The following is a 17,932-nucleotide window of genomic DNA, read 5'->3' as shown; positions in this document are numbered from 1 at the left end:
ATATTCAGGCCAATACTGTAAATGAATGGGCCTTCGCACTTGAGTAAAATTGAACGGAGTGGCAATTTTATTGACAATGTACTGTACATGTATCATGTTTGAGGCAGTCCAACAAAATCCCGGACGATCTTTGAAATTCCCTCCAGACATTTTGTTAGGGCTCAAAAGTAGGACAAGAGGAGATCTGGTCACCCTAACGTATGGCATTCGGAAACTGCAAGCCTAGTTTGAACTCTGATATAACCTGAGTATGCAACAGCGGGGACATTACGCTTTTCTTTGGGAAATCTTTATTTTATAATACATATAGTAGTTTTTAAATAACATGTGTATGCATTTCTACACATAAATATTGTTATCCAATCTATCTACTGCGATTTCACATTAGATTAGTGGTTTGAAATGTACTTTTATTATTATTTTCATAAACTCTTATTTTAAAACTTGTCTGGTGTTTGTATGTTTTATTCCTTGTTTTTATTTTTGCGCATAAAAACAGAAAAATCTGACATTTGGTTAACAGCTTTATATGACAATATGTATATGTGTTATACGTTAAGTGTTGTGTTGGTGTGTCCCCCAAAATAAAAAAATGTAGGTATATTGTGTAATGAGGTCACCTAATGGCCCAATGTCTTTGTTTCATTATCTTTTTATTTATTTTTGTATTTTATTATTGTTTATATTTGTGTGCATTGTGCAATAAACCTAAATAAACAGCAAGTAGTCAAATACACATTCTTGACAAGCGATTATATAAAAAAATGCATAATCTTTTCTCAGGTAATTTTAGCTCACAAACGTGCTACCTCAGTAGAAGCATTTAAGACACGTTTAAAGACATATTTCTATGATATGGCCTTCAATTAACCTGTAGTGGCCGATTCGGCTGGAGTTTGTTTTTGCCCCCTCTCCCCGACCCCACTCCCCCCACCCCTCCCCGGCTGGGGAGGTGGTTAGGTGGTGAGGTGACACCCAAGCTGACAGCGGCTGTCTAGATTCTCGTGGACCAATTCAGAATGAGGGAACTGCAGTGGATTACCCTCCTTGAAGACACTGCCAGGACGATCGAGGGCTCCTCCGACAGCTCTTCGCTTTGGCCTGGACATTCACTTTTTGATTTCCATATTATGTATTTTATGTGCCCTCTTTGCATCCATTGCAGCCTGGTTATCCTGAAAGGGGGAATCCTTCCATCTGTGGTCCCTTCTCAAGGTTTCTCATTTTTCCCCCGGTAGGGTTTTTTTGAGTTTTCCCTTGCCCTTTTGGGAGTTCAAGATCAGGGGATGCTTTGAGAATAATTGTCAATTGTTTGTCTATGTGAAGCCCTTTGAAACTGCTTGTGATTTAGGGGTATACAAATAAACTTGACTTGACACTGACTTGTGTGTCGGGTGGGATAACAGCAAAGCTGTCTGTCACTCACTTGTAAATCTTCACGAACGACCAATCAGCAGCGAGCGTTAGATAGAGGAGGGACTTTACCGAATATACTTTCCATTTAAGTTGGATTCAGTGTAGTGATGGGAATTCCAGTTATTTTCAGGTCAACTGAATCTTTAGAATCAGTTCACTCAAAAGATTCATTCAAACGAATCATTCAATGAATAGTCTTCACCCGGGGACTGATCCAATTTCTCTTTTTTTTTTTATACATTGAAACAATCCATACACATCAAACAAAACAACTACACAACCGGGGGGGGGTTGCTCAGAGTAAACCTGCTCTCATCTGTGAAAAGCACAAGGCGCCAGTGGCGGACTTGCGGATTCCGGTGTTCTATGGCGAATGCCAATCCAGCTCCACGGTGCTGAGTAGTGATCATAGGGCATACTACAGGACGTCGTGCCCTGAGGCCACCCTCGTGAAGTCTGTTTCTGACTGTTTGGGCAAAAACATTCACACCAGTAGCCTGCTGAAGGTCATTCTGTAGGGCTTGCACAAAGCAGCGGATATCAGTCCTGCTGATGGGATGAGGACCGTCTACGGCCCTGTGCAGCTCTCCTAGAATAACTGCCTGTCTCCTGGAATCTCCTCCATGCTCTGGAGATTGTACCGGGAGACACATCAAATCTTCTTGCAACAGCACGCATGGATGTGTCATCCTGGTGGAGTTGGACAATCTGCGCAACTTCAGGAGGGTGAAGAAATTGCCTCATGCTTCCAGTCGCAATAATGACTCTTGCTAAAGCCAACACTTGTGGAAAAACAGTTAAAAAAGATCAAGAGGTAGGACCTTGAAATGGCCTCCACCTGCAAAACCAGTCCTGTTTTTGGGACCATCTCGTTGTTGCCCCTCTAGTGTTCCTTTTCTTAATTCCATCAACACCAATGCAACTGAAAGTGATTAACAACCCCCTCTGCCACGTGCCTGACCATAACTGTATCAGAAAAGTTTAATTGAATTCATGCTATACCCTGATAAAAAACTGTTCCTTTAATTTTTTCGAGCAGTGTGACATGCTTGTTCTCTCGAATATATTGTTTTCATCCGTTGTTTCAGATGTACTGTGATTATTTTCTGTATAAAATTAAATTTGGTGTTCAAAAAGTATTTTTTCAAACTTGAGTCTTGAAAACGAGGGGGTCGTCTTATAATCCGGGTTGTTTTATATTCGGGCCAATACGTTAGTCGAAGAAATGTTCACTGATTTCATAATCTCGAACAATTGTCTCACTGCAAAAAAATTTTGATGGTGACAAGAACTGTTCACGATCATTAAAACTCTTTCTGATTGTCTTGCTGTGTTGTGATGGAGTGAAAAGAGGTAGAATTTTACAACTAGTGTACAATATCCTGTCACACTATTGTCTGTTCACTAGGCTACAATTGGTAATTATACTTAATTCCACTATTGTGACAAGTTAAAGGTTTTGTTTTATAATTTGAGAATCCCCTCTTTTACTAGAAAGAGGTTAAAACGGTTAATCATTTCTTGCTGAGATATATTTCTGGTGTACAAGATTCCAATAATTGCACAATTGCACCAATTAAATAGACAAACAAATTTGTGGATACAGTAAAATACAAGTAAAATCTCCATTGCATTTTGGCTTAAAAATGTATTCATGGGAAGAATGAGAAATTCTATACACATCAATTTAAAAAAGAATGAATGTCATTTGTCCGAGGCGAGACAATAGGACAAACTGAATTAAATGTCGATTTGACTAGTCACAATTACGTATAAGAATATATATTTCAATCATTAAAATCGTATTTAGTTTATTTTAGCGGTATCTACAATGTTAATTCCAGATCGTCAAAACTTGCCTTTTAAAATGTCAAGGATTGCCTGTAGCTGCCGACTCAATAGTTAATGAAAATGCAATTATTTCAACTCGTATGTTAAATTATGATGTCTCAGAAAGATGTTGCTGATATCTTCATTAAATCTTAGTTGAATTTTTGAATGTTAAAAAGAATTGCCAGAAAACCCCATACACATCAATAACAAAACTGATACCAACTATTTAAAATTATGCCAACTCAAAAAGACGTCCTTGAACCATACAATCTAACCTGAAATTGCCTCAGGTTTTACATGTTGAATCCACTTACCATATTTGTCACCCTCTAGCGACTTGTAAAACACAGTTACCTTATCAAGACATGTTGGATTGAGTGGTAGTGACTCAAGCCACCTTGGGAATGTCGTGACGTGACCAAAGGGGCGGTCTTGGAAGGGTTGGATCGCACAGGTGACTGTCGCCGTCTTATCGGATCGGGACGAACATGGGCAAAATTGAATTATTTCAGATCACATTTGACAACAGTAAAGAACTTTACACTCCTGGTCAGTCTATCACGGGAGCCGTGACGATCAAGGTGGGCCAAAAGCTTCTATGTAAAGGTAAGTCAGTTCACAGGTTACTCAGGTTTTTCTTGTCATCGAGAGGGGAAAATAATGCGTCACAAAACAAGGAAGTTAAACCTCAGTTGAATTTACTGTGAAACAAAAGACGGCTGGCTTGACTGCTTTACTCCTAATGATATGCATGGATTGATTTTTATTTTTAGAATTACTATTGGGAGTACTGTATTTAAAATAGAAACTATTATTTTTTATTTATTCAAAATGATGCGTCCCTGTTGGGAAAAACACTACAGGTTTACCGAATAAAGGGCATTAACAATTTGTAGCTAATTAGCTAATGGTCATTTTAATATTCAAAAGGAGTATTTTGTGTAAGTGTGCACCATTGCAGTTCACCTTAACAGCTATACAGTGTACATATGTCTGTACATACATGTACATACAGTGGTGCGCGTGCGTGTATGAAATACATCTCCTCAAGAAATGAAGAACTGTTTTAACCTCTTTCTAGTAAAAGTGGGGAATCTCAAATTAAAAAACAAAACCTCCAACTTGTCACAATAGTGCACAGGTATCAAACTCAAGGCCCAAACTCAAGGTTACTTATTTGTAACAACAGTTTATTCTTATTTGAATATTTCCCTGCTGGTGATTTGGTTTTAAAAAAACAACAACTATTGAGTGAATAGATACGGCCCCCCACATCATTTTATATGGCCCGCAAAGACAAATTTTGCATCAAATTCGTGTGTCATTACTAGAATTGCAAATTGTCTTCACTTTTAATGTGTTTTTTTTATTTAAATATTTGACCAGTTTTTACTCGTATGATTTGAAAAAAAGTTATTTGTCAGTTTGTTTTGTAGCTCTTACTGTATACATGAGGTGCTCATACATTTATTTGGGTTAACAGTCATAATGGCCCTCCGAAAGAAGCTATGACTACACTGCGGCTCGAGAAAAAAATGAGTTTGACACCCCTGCAATAGTGGAATTAAGTATAATTACCAGTTGTAGCCTGGTGAACACACAATAGTGTGACAGGATATTGTACACTAGTCGTAAAATTCTACCTCTTTCTCACTCTATTACAACACAGCCAGACAATCAGAAACAGTTTTAATGATTGTGAACAGTTCTTGTTACCATCAAATTTTCTTTGCAGCAAGAGACAATTATTTGAGATTATGAAAATTTTCAGTGAACATTTCTGTGACTATTTCCAGCCCTCCTTGTCTCCTTGAAACTTTGTGTGAGCTGTGTTGCATTTGGTTGTCCTGCCTTGTTCATGACAAAAGGAAGTGCCAATCAGAGATTTTGCTGATGCGACCGAAGTGGAAGAGTGGATACGTAGCGCGACTGCAGGGGGCTGAGATAAAGCGTGGTTAAAACTGCCCTTACATTTCTAAGCCAATCAGCGGCAAGGATACAGATCAACATGTCCCCATTTGTCTCGTCTCCTCTATCGGCCAATAGTGTGCTGTAAAGTCATATGGGCAGAGAAAGCCCCGCGCTCCAGGTGACGCCCCAAACAGCCCCGATGCATCAAATATATCCGTAATATTTGTTTTCATAAAAACCTGCGGTGAAGCGCGAAGTAGCGAGGGATTACTGTGTGTGTGTGTGTGTGTGTACGTATCATATTTATATTACTTATACATTATTTTCTGTATGTCATTTATTCTGCGTATTAATGTAGTATTTACATGTTTAAAACTATTATTTAATGTTCTAATGATAACGTATGCACTTATATGGTTTAGTATACACTTATTGATACACAAACAATGTATGTATGTTAAAAAAAAAAGTTAAAGTTAAAGTCCCAATGATCATCGTCACACACACATCTGGGTGTGGTGAAATTTGTCCTCTGCATTTAACCCATCCCCATGTGATTTTGATCCATCCCCTGGGGGAGAGGGGAGCAGTGAGCAGCAGCGGTGCCGCGCTCAGGAATCATTTGGTGATCTAACCCCCCAATTCCAACCCTTAATGCTGAGTGCCAAGCAGGGAGGCAATGGGTTCCATTTTTATAGTCTTTGGTATGACCTGGCCGGGGTTTGAACCCACAACCTTCCAGTCTCAGGGCGGACACTCTACTACTAGGCCACTGAGCTGTGACACTACTTCGCGGAGTTTCACATATCGGGGGTTGTCTTGGAACCAATTATCCACGATAAATAAGGGATTACATTCCATTTATCCACCCATCTTCTTCCGCTTATCCGGGGTCGGGTCGCAGGGGCAGCAGCTTTAGGAGGGACTCCCAGACTTCCCTCTCCCCAGCCACTTCATCCAGCTCATCCCGGGGGATCCCAAGGCGTTCCCAGGCCAGCTGAAAGACATAGTCTCTCCAGCGCGTCCTGGGTCGTCCCCGGGGTCTCCTACCGGTGGGACATGCCCGGAACACCTCCCCAGGGAGGCGTCCAGGAGGCATCCTGATGAGATGCCCGAGCCACCTCCTCTGGCTCCTCTCAACGTGGAGGAGCAGCGGCTCTACTCCGAGTCTCTCCCGGATGACCGAGCTTCTCACCCTATCTCTAAGGGAGAGCCCGGACACCCTGCGGAGGAAACTCATTTCGGCCTCTTGTATTCTGAATCTCGTTCTTTCGGTCACGCCCCATTGCTCGTGACCATAGGTGAGGGTAGGAGCGTAGATCGACCGGTAAATCGAGAGCTTTGCCATTTGGCTCAGCTCTCTCTTCACCACAACGGACCGGTACAGAGTCCGCATTACTGCCGACGCTGCACCGATCCGCCTGTCGATCTCGCGCTCCATCCTGCCCTCACTCGTGAACAAGACCCCAAGATACTTGAACTCTTCCACTTGGGGCAGGACCTGATCCCCGATCCGGAGAGGGCATTCCACCCTTTTCCGACCGAGGACCATGAACTCTGATTTGGAGGTGCTGACCCTCATCCCGACCGCTTCACACTCGGCTGCGAACCGCTCCAGTGAGAGCTGGAGATCACGGCCTGAAGAAGCCAACAGCACCATGTCATCTGCAAAAAGTAGTGACGCGATGCTGAGGTCTCCAAACCGGACGCCCTCAATGCCTTGGCTGCGCCTAGAAATTCTGTCCCAAAAAATTATGAACAGAATCGGTGACAAAGGGCAGCCTTGGCGTAGTCCAACCCTCACTGACAACGAATCCGACTTACTGCGGGAAATGCGGACCAAACTCTGGCATCGGTGATACAGGGACCTAACCGCCCTTATCAGTTGGCTCGGCACCCCGTACTCCTGAAGCACCCTCCACAGAACCTCCCGAGGGACACGGTCGTACGCCTTCTCCAAGTCCACAAAACACGTGGACTGGTTGGGCGAACTCCCATGCACCCTCGAGGATCCTGCCGAGGGTGTAGAGCTGGTCCACTTTTCCACGGCCAGGACGAAAGCCACACTGCTCCTCCTGAATCAGAGGCTCGACCTCCCGACGGATCTTCCTCTCCAGCACCCCTGAATAGACCTTACCAGGGAGGCTGAGGAGTGTGATTCCTCTGTAGTTGGAACACACCCTCCGATCCCCCTTCTTAAAAAGGGGAACCACCACCCCAGTCTGCCAATCCAGAGGCACCGTCTCCGATGTCCACGCAATGCTGTAGAGGCGTGTCGGCCATGACAGCCCCACAACATCCAGAGGCTTTAAGAAATCCGGGCGGATCTCATCCACCCTCGGGGCCCTGCCATCGAGGAGTTTTTTAACTACCTCAGTGACTTTGACCTCTGAGATTGGAGAGTCCGCTTCAGAGTCTTCAGGCCCTGCTTCCACAATGGAAGGTGTGTCGGTGGAATTGAGGAGGTCTTCGAAGTATTCCCCCCACCGACTCACGACGTCCCGAGTCGAGGTCAGCAGCACACCATCTCCACTGTAAACAGTGTTGACCGGGCACTGCTTCCCCCTCCTGAGACGCCGAATGGTGGACCAGAATTTCGAAGCCGTTCGGAAGTCATTCTCCATGGCCTCGCCAAACTCCTCCCACGCCCGGGTTTTTGCCTCAGCAACTCAGAAGCCGCATTCCGCTTGGCCATCCGTTACCCGTCAGCTGTCTCCGGAGTCCCGCAGGCCAAAACGGCCCGATAGGACTCCTTATTCAACTTGACGGCATCCCTTACTGCCGGTGTCCACCAACGGGTTCGGAGATTGCCGCCACGACAGGCACCAACAACCACAGCTCCGGTCGGCTGCCTCAACAATGGAGGCGCGGAACACGGTCCACTCAGTCTCAATGGCGGGGGACATTGAGACTGAGTGGACCGTGTTCCCCTGGGACGTGGGAAAACCTCTGCCGGAGGTGGGAGTTGAAGCTCTTCCTGACAGGGGATTCTGCCAGACGTTCCCAGCAGACCCTCACAGAGCGTTTGGGTCTCCCAGGTCGGAGTGGCATCTTTCCCCACCATCGGAGCCAACCCACCACCAGGTGGTGATCAGTTGACAGCTCCGCCCCTCTCTTCACCCGAGTGTCCAAAACATGCAGCCGCAAATCCGATGACACGACTACAAAATCGATCAACGAACTGCGGGCTAGGGTGTCCTGGTGCCAAGTGCACACATGGACACCCTTATGCTTGAACATGGTGTTCATTATAGAAAATCCGTGTCGAGCACAGAAGTCCAACAATAGACCACCGCTCGGGTCCAGATCCGGTTCCTCCCAATCACGCCCTTCCAGGTCTCACTGTCATTGCCCACGTGAGCATTGAAGTCATCCAGTAGAACCACCGGTGAACCCCAATGTGCAGGCGCCCAGCCGGGGGGCAATAAGTATGCCAACACCTGCTCGACGCCTCTCACCGTGGGATACTCCAGAGTGGAAGAGAGTCCAGCCCCTCTCAAGAGGGCTTGTACCAGAGCCCAAACTATGTGTGGAGGCAAGTCCGACTATTTCTAGTCGAAATTGTTCTGCCTCACACACCAGCTCAGGCTCCTTTCCAGCCAGAGAGGTGACATTCCATGTCCCTAGAGCCAGCCTCTGCAGCCGGGGATCGGACCTCCAAGGTCCCCGCCTTTGGCCGCCGCCCAGCTCACTTTGCACCCGACCCCTTTGGCCCCTCCTACAGGTGGTGAGCCCATGGCAAGGAGGGAGTAATATTCTTTTTTTTTCCTTTGATGGCGCCGCTTAAGTGGCAGCCTGTTACAGCAGCTCTGACCCTTCTTCCCTTCTTTTAGTGTTTTTCTGTGTTCTAGTGAGGTTTTTGTTGTTTTCTCCTTTTCACGTTGTTGATTAGGCTAGTGTGCGGCTATGGATGTTCACGTTGTAACATTCGTAGTTTGCTCCTTACTGCTTTTGGAACTTTTTGATGCCGCGTCGGGTGAGCCATCCATACTTGGCTCCGTTGTCTCCACCCGCGATCAGCTGTTAGCTTGGCGCTACACGCCCCTTCCCTGCGCGGTACGGCCGGAGACCCCCAAGGAGATACGGCCACGGAGGAGAGGATGCCGAGCGAGAGTAAAGTGCAGGCAGCGGAAGAGACGGTTTAAGCCGTGATTGCCGTCCGTCATCATGGGGAACGTAAGATCTTTTCAAAGCAAGATGGAAGAGCTAACAGCGCTAACCCGGATTTAGAGGGAATATCGCGATGCAGTCTCATGTGCTTCACTGAGACGTGGCTGAACAATCTCCCGCCCGACTCACACTTCTCCCTGGACAGATTTCAAGTGGTACGCGCTCACAGGAGAGCTACGGAGAGCGGTAAAGGGAGGGGGACTCACTGTGTTTGTGAGCAATAGATGGTGCCATCCGAGACACGTCAGTGTTAAGGAGCATCTCTGCTCCAGAGACTTGGAGCTGTTGGTGGTTAGCATGCGACCACACTACCTCCCGAGGGAGTTTTCACGTTATTGCTATAACTATATGTTAGGGTATATAAACTATCTTGATCGTATGATTATGTTGGGATGTAGACTAGAATGATGAACTTTGTTTGAACCTTTTATCTTTCCTTGACCCTGAAAAGTTTAACCATTCAGTTTTTGAGACTTTCCAAATGGTGTGGAAACATCCTTGTTTAGATAGTCATCTAAAATGCTCCACTAGGTTTTATTTCCACAACCTCGTAAAACAATAAACTGGGACCCTCTGCACTGATTGACCAGTTGCTGAGTTGACCACCAAACATGCCAGATGTCACCCCCACCTTGGCCACTCTCACCCCCACCCTTCTTCTCTCAATAAATACTCTCTTGCATGAATCCAACGGCAGACTTTGTTCGAACATTGCTGTACCTACAGTAACGAACAAACACTCCACTTGCAAGTGTTCAAAGGGCATACTGTCTCCCGTGTGGTTCTTGCAAAATAAGTTAGAGTCAGAACATCTCCAACACTGTGTACATCCCTCCCTCGGCTGTTGCTGCTACCGCTACGAACTGGATCCACACTATCGGTTCTAAGCTTCAAACTCAACATCCCCAATCCCTCCTCCTCATCTCCGGGGACTTCAATCATGCCTCCCTGGCCTCTTCACTCTCCACCTTTATGCAATATGTAAATTACCACACCAGAAACAGTAGAACTTTGGACCTGTTGTATGCTAATGTCAAGGATGCATACACCTCACCCCCCCTTCCTCCACTAGGTCGCTCGGATCACAACCTCATCCATCTAGTCGCAGACTACACCCCAGTGGTGAAACAGCGTCCACCTGAGAGGAGGTCTGTGATGTGGTGGTCTGAGGAATCAACTGCCAGGCTCAGAGACTGCTTTGAGAATACAGACTGAGCCACTGCATTACAGACTACATTAATTTCTGTGTGGAGAACACTGTGCCCTCCAAGTTGGTCCACTGTTTTCCCAACAACCCTGGGTGTCCTCCGAGATAAAGGCTCTGCTTAATGAGAAGATGAGTCTTTAGGAACTTTGGCTGAAGATCAGGAAGGGAAAGGAGAACTACAAAAGGAGGCTGGAGAAGCAAATGGAGTTTAACAACTCCAGGAACATCTGGAGGGGTCTGCAATCCATCTCAGGCCATGGTAAAGGGGTTGATCGGAAACCAACTTGTGGGGACAAGCACTGGGTGGATGAACTCAATCTGTTCTTCAACAGATTTGATTCTGTCTCCCCCCGCCCCTTCACCCTTCATCTTTCCCGGCCTGCCCCCCTCCCCCCGCACCTCAGCCTGCCACCTTCAACACCTTCAACTCCCCCACCCCGATCTTCCAACACCCCTCTCTCTTTTACAAATCTTCAGGTGAGGAGTCACCTCAGAAAGATCAAGGCAGGGAAGGCCCCGGGCCCAGACGGCATCTGTCCGAGATTGCTCAGGGACTGTGCGGACCAGCTGAGTGGCGTGGTCATGTACCTGTTCAGCCTGAGGCTGAACAAAGTTCCAGCCCTGTGGAAGACCTCCTGCGTGGTCCCCTTACCGAAGGTCCCCAGGGTACAGTGCTCTCTCCTTTCTTTTTCACCCTGTACACTTCGGACTTCACCCACGACACCACACGCTGCCACATCCAGAAGTTCTCTGACCATACGGTCATTGTTGGATATGTTTCTGAGGGGAATGATCTGGAATACAGGATGGTCATCAAGGATTTTGTCAGCTGGTGTGAGCTCAACCAGCTTCAGCTGAACACCAACAAGACAAAGGAGATGATCGTGAGCTTTGGGAGGACAGCACCCAACTTCACTCCGGTGAACATCCAGGGATCGGACATTGAGGTAGTGGAGAACTACAAATTCCTGGGTGTTCGCCTTAACAACAAACTGGACTGGACTGATCACACTCATGCCCTGTACAAGAAGGGCCAAAGTCGCCTCCACCTACTGAGGAGACTGAGGTCCTTCGGTGTGTGCAGGGCTCTCCTCAGAACCTTCTATGACTCTGTGGTGGCCTCAGCCATCCTCTACGCTGTGGTCTGCTGGGGTGGGGGGCAGTACGGACCGGACAGGGGGAGAGTAAATAAGATGTTCAGGAGAGCAAGCTCTGTCCTGGGCTGTCCCCTGGACTCCATAGAGGTTGTGGGTGAGAGGAAGACGTTAATTAAACTGAAATCCATCTTGGACAACACCTTTCACCCCCTCTAAGACACTGTGTGGTCCCTGAGTAACTCCTTCAGCAGCAGACTATTACACCCATGGTGTAGGAAGGAGCGATTCTGCAGGTCCTTCATTCCCACTAATGTCAGACTCTACAACATGCGCGGCGGCACCTGATCATGTGTTTCGTCTCTACCGCTACGAGTGGCGCTTGTCTTTGTTCTTGTCTGTTATTTATACATTTTTACATTTGGCACTTGTCCCTATTCTTGCACTCTTGTACGCTGCTGTGACAAATAAATTTCCCCGCTGTGGGATGAATAAAGTTCTATCTTCATCATCTTCATCTTCTTCCGCTTATCCGGGGTCGGGTCGCGGGGGCAGCAGCTTTAGGAGGGACTCCCAGACCTCCCTCTCCCCAGCCACTTCCTCCAGCTCATCCCGGGGTATCCCAAGGCGTTCCCAGGCCATCCAAGAGACGTAGTCTCTCCAGCGCGTCCTGGGTCGTCCCCGGGGTCTCCTACCGGTGGGACATGCCCGGAAAACCTCCCCGGGGAGGCGTCCAGGAGGCATCCTGATGAGATGCCCGAGCCACCTCATCTGGCTCCTCTCAACGTGGAGGAGCAGCGGCTCTACTCCGAGTCTCTCCCGGATGACCGAGCTTCTCACCCTATCTCTAAGGGAGAGCCCGGACATCCTGCGGAGGAAACTCATTTCAGCCGCTTGTATCCTGGACCTCGTTCTTTCGGTCACAACCCATAGCTCGTGACCATAGGTGAGGGTAGGATCGTAGATTGACCGGTAAATCGAGAGCTTTGCCATTTGGCTCAGTTCTCTCTTCACCACGACGGACAGGTACAGAGTCCGCATTACTGCCGACGCTGCACCGATCCGCCTGTCGATCTCACGCTCCATCCTGCCCTCACTCGTGAACAAGACCCCAAGATACTTGAACTCCTCCACTTGGGGCAGGATCTCATCCCCGATCCGGAGAGGGCATTCCACCCTTTTCCGACCATGGACTCGGATTTGGAGGTGCTGACCCTCATCCCGACCGCTTCACACTCGGCTGCGAACCGCTCCAGTGAGAGCTTGAGATCACGGACTGAAGAAGCCAACAGCACCACGTCATCTGTAAAAAGCAGTGACGCGATGCTGAGGTCCCCAAACCGGACCCCCTCAACGCCTCGGCTGCGCCTAGAAATTCTGTCCATAAAAATTATGAACAGAATCGGTGACAAAGGGCAGCCTTGGCGGAGGCCAACCCTCACTGGGAACGAATCCGACTTACTGCCGGAAATGCGGACCAAACTCTGGCATCGGTGATACAGGGACCGAACTGCCCTTATCAGTTGGCTCGGCACCCTGTACTCCCGAAGCACCCTCCAGAGAACCTCCCGAGGGACACGGTCGAACGCCTTCTCCAAATCCACAAAGCACATGTGGACTGGTTGGGCGAACTCCCATGCACCCTCGAGGATCCTGCCGAGGGTGTAGAGCTGGTCCACTGTTCCACGGCCAGGACGAAGGCCACACTGCTCCTCCTGAATCCGAGGTTCGACCTCCCGACGGATCCTCCTCTCCAGCACCCCTGAATAGACCTTACCAGGGAGGCTTGAGGAGTGTGATTCCCCTGTAATTGGAACACACCCTCCGGTCCCCCTTCTTAAAGAGGGAAACCACCACCCCACTCTGCCAATCCAGAGGCACCGTCCCCGATGTCCACGCAATGCTGTAGAGGCGTGTCAGCCAAGACAGCCCCACAACATCCAGAGCCTTTAAGAACTCCGGGCGGATCTCATCCACCCGCGGGGCCTTGCCACCAAGGAGTTTTTTAACTACCTCAGTGACTTCGACCTCCGAGATTGGAGGCCCTGCTTCCACAAAGGAAGGCGTGTTGGTGGAATTGAGGAGGTCTTCGAAGTATTCCCCCCACCGACTCACGACATCCCGAGTCGAGGTCAGCAGCACACCATCTCCACTGTAAACAGTGTTGACCGTGCACTGCTTCCCCCTCCTGAGACGCCGGATGGTGGACCAGAATTACCTCGAAGCCGTCCGGAAGTCATTCTCCATGGCCTCGCCAAACTCCTCCCACGCCCGAGTTTTTGCCTCAGCAACCGCCGAAGCCGCGTTCCGCTTGGCCATCCGGTACCTGTCAGCTGCCTCCGGAGTCCCGCAGGCCAAAAAGGCCCTATAGGACTCCTTCTTCAGCTTGACGGCATCCCTTACCACCGGTGTCCACCAGCGGGTACGGGGATTGCCGCCACGACAGGCACCAACAACCTTACGGCCACAGCTCCGCTCGGCTGCCTCAACAATGGAGGCGCGGAACAAGGTCCACTCGGACTCAATGTCCCCCGCCTCCCCCGGGACGTGGGAAAAGCTCTGCCAGAGGTGGGAGTTGAAGCTCCTCCTGACAGGGGATTCTGCCAGACGTTCCCAGCAGACCCTCACAGAGCGTTTGGGTCTGCCCGGTCGGACCGGCATCTTCCCCCACCATCGGAGCCAACCCACCACCAGGTGGTGATCAGTTGACAGCTCCGCCCCTCTCTTTACCCGAGTGTCCAAAACATGCGGCCGCAAATCCGATGACACAAGGTCGATCAACGAACTGGGGCCTAGGGTGTCCTGGTGCAAAGTGCACACATGGACACCCTTATGCTTGAACATGGTGTTCATTATAGAAAATCCGTGTCGAGCACAGAAGTCCAATAATAGAACACCGCTCGGGTTCAGATCGGGGGGACCCGGGCTGTTCCTCCCAATCACGCCCTTCCAGGTCTCACTGTCATTGCCCACGTGAGCATTGAAGTCACCCAGTAGAACGATGGAGTCCCCAGAAGGAGCGCTCTCCAGCACTTCCTCCAGGGACTCTAAGAAGGGTGGGTACTCTGAGCTGCCGTTCGGTGCATAGACACAAACAACAGTCAGGACCCGTCCCCCCACCCAAAGGCGGAGGGAGGCCACCCTCTCGCTCACCGGGGTGAACCCTAATGTGCAGGCGCCCAGCCGGGGGGCAATAAGTATGCCAACACCTGCTCGACGCCTCTCACCGTGGGCAACTCCAGAGTGGAAGAGAGTCCAGCCCCTCTCGAGAGGGCTTGTACCAGAGCCCAAACTATGTGTGGAGGCAAGTCCGACTATGTCTAGTCGGAACCTTTCTGCCTCACACACCAGCTCGGGCTCCTTTCCAGCCAGAGAGGTGACATTCCATGTCCCTAGAGCCAGCCTCTGCAGCCGGGGATCGAACCGCCAAGGTCCCCGCCTTTGGCCGCCGCCCAGCTCACTATGCACCCGACCCCTTTGGCCCCTCCTATAGGTGGTGAGCCCATTGGAAGGGGGACCCACGTCTTCTTTTCGGGCTATGCCCGACCGGACCCCATGAGCGAAGGCCCGGCCACCAGGCGCTCGCCTTCGAGCCCCACCTCCAGGCCTGGCTCCAGAGAGGGGCCCCGGTGACCCGCGTCCGGGCGAGGGAAAACGAAATCCATATATCTTTTTCATCATAAGGGGTCTTCTGAGCCGTGCTTTGTCTGGCCCCTCACCTAGGACCTTTTTGCCATGGGTGACCCTACCAGGGGCATGAAGCCCCAGACAACATGGCTCCTAGGATCATAAGGGCACGCAAACCCCTCCACCACGATAAGGTGATGACTCTCGGAGGGGGTGACGACTCACGGAGGGGGTGACGACTCATGGAGGGGGGTGACGACTCATGGAGGGGGGTGACGACTCACGGAGGGGGTGACGACTCACGGAGGGGGGGGACGACTCACGGAGGGGGGGGACGACTCACTCTATCATCATCATGAAACAGCCCTTGTTAGGGTCACCAACGACCTTCTCATGGTTGCCGATGCAGGCTCCTCGTCACTACTCATTTTGTTGGATCTGTCCGCTGCATTTGACACTGTCCACCACAACATCCTCCTTAACCAACTTCACTCCACTGGATTCTCTGGCACTGCTCTAACCTGGCTTCAGTCCTACCTCTCGAACCGAACCGAGTACGTTTCCCTGGGAGGGAAAAAATCAGACACACACACAGTCACCTCCGGTGTCCCCCAGGGATCTGTACTCGGTCCTACCCTCTTCATTTTCTACATGCTACCCCTTGGCAATATAATCAGGAAGTTCGGCATCTCATATCATTGTTACGCGGACGACACCCAGCTATACCTCAAACTCAACCCCCCACCCTCTGCAATCCAGCCTCATCCATCTCCCTCATCCATCCTCTCACTGTGTCTGGAGGAGATAAAGGCGTGGATGAATCTCAGCTTCCTACAAGTCAACAGCGATAAAACCCAAGCCATGTTATTTGGCACTCCCCATCAGATCCATACCTGCCCAATCACAAGCATCTCATTCGCCGGTCACACAATCTCCCTCTCAGCCACTGTCACCGACCTGGGTGTGATACTGGACTCTCAACTCAACCTAGAGTCACACATAAAATACATCTGCAAAACCTCCTTCTTCCACCTCAGGAACATCCGCTCATCCAATTCTCATCTTCTCCATGTCCCCAACACCAAGCTGCGCACCATGGGCGACCGGGCCTTCTGCCATGCAGCCCCCACACTGTGGAACTCCCTCCCCGACCACCTAAGAGCACCCCAATCCACTGACTCTTTCAAAACCGGACTTAAAACTCACCTCTTTACTTTGGCATTTCTGTAATTCCTGTTTTTATATCCTGGTTGTCGTCCAGTTGTTTTATACTTGTCCTTGCTTTTTATTCTTGTTTTTACTTGCCATGTAGCACTTTGAGATTCCTCCGAATATAAAGTGCGTTATAAATATAATTTATTATTATTTATTATTATCATCATCAACAACAACAAATAATACATTAATAGTATAAATAACATACAGGAAATTTTGTATAAATATTGAAAATATAAATATACGCGTGTGTGTGAGTGTAACATGTTAAGTACTGGGCAGGCTAACGAGTTAGCGGAAAGATGCTAATTCGCGGTCCATTTTTCTTATTCCGAAAATTCTCAGATTCCGCAAAATTCCCAAATTTCCAACAAATTTTTCCCCATTCATTCTCAATGGCACATTCAACATTTCACATTCACGTCGTTCCAGTTTGAAATTCACATCATTCAGCACATTCACATCACATTGGGAAAGATTCTCAACATTCCCCAACTTCCCACTTCCCAAAAACTCCGGATTTTCAAATTTGAAATTCCACCAAATTCCCCAAAATTCCCTTTTTCACCTCTAGTTTCCACATTTTTCAACCGATTCAACCCATTCCAGCTTTCAACTCTTCATATTCTTCCTCCCTATTCCCCAAATTCCCACTTACCATAAATTCCACATTTTCAAATTTGAAATTCTCAAAAATTCTCAAAAATTCTCAAAAATTCCATTTTTCACCTCTAAATTCCATGTTTTTCAACCCATTCCAACTTTCAACTCTTCATATTATTCCTCCCTGTTCCCCAAATTCCCACTTACCATAAAGTCCACATTCTCAAATTAGATATTCCACCAAATTCTCCAAAATTCCACCAAATTCTACAAAATTCCGTTTTTTCCCTCTAAATTCCACATTTTTCAACCGATTCAACCCATTCCAACTTTATTCACCTTATGCTTCCCATATTCACCCCCTTGATCCCTACATCTTGGATTGACCCTAAACTGACCTCAATGAGCCCTGATTGGACCGGAAGTGACCCCAGGTAACCCGGAAGTGACCCCCAATGAACCGGAAGTGACCCCCAATGAACCGGAAGTGACCTCAGGCGACCCAAATAGACCGCAAGTGACCCCCAATGAGCCGGAAGTGACCCCCAATGAACCGAAAGTGACCTAAGGCAAACCGGAAGTGACCCCAAATAGACCAGAAGTGACCTCAGGCAAACCGGAAGTGACCCAAAATGAACCGGAAGTGACCCAAAATAAACCGGAAGTGACCCAAATAAACCGGAAGTGACCCAAATAAACCGGAAGTGGCCTAATTTGAACCGGAAGTGACCTCAGCTAAACCAGAAGTGGCCTAAATTGAACCGGAAGTGACCCAAATAAACCGGAAGTGACCTCAGCTAAACCCTGAAGTGATATCTTTGAACCGGAAGATTCAAAATCCTTCCGCAGTATTCCC

The 17,932-nt window shown here is 48.7% G+C and overlaps 1 protein-coding gene across 3 annotated transcripts in view; it reads left to right on the top strand.

Annotated features, from left to right (window-relative positions):
• The first annotated feature begins 3,627 nt into the window (after positions 1–3,627).
• The window catches only part of arrdc1a (arrestin domain containing 1a), a 36,043-nt gene continuing 21,738 nt past the window's right edge, over positions 3,628–17,932 (top strand). For 2 of the 3 annotated variants that reach the window (XM_085909686.1, XM_085909685.1), the window contains exon 1: positions 3,628–3,855. In XM_085909686.1, the coding sequence (XP_085765812.1) occupies positions 3,738–3,855 (118 nt within the window). In that variant the 5' untranslated portion in view covers positions 3,628–3,737. The remainder of the gene's footprint in view (positions 3,856–17,932) is intronic. The other variant, XM_085909687.1, reaches the window with a different exon arrangement.

Source organism: Syngnathus leptorhynchus, chromosome 4 (assembly GCF_054491065.1).
Source record: "Syngnathus leptorhynchus isolate UIUO chromosome 4, UIUO_Slep, whole genome shotgun sequence".
Taxonomy (NCBI): Eukaryota; Metazoa; Chordata; class Actinopteri; order Syngnathiformes; family Syngnathidae; genus Syngnathus; species Syngnathus leptorhynchus.
The sequence above is the reverse complement of the archived record's forward strand: the minus strand, read 5'-3'. Positions and strand labels throughout refer to the sequence as shown.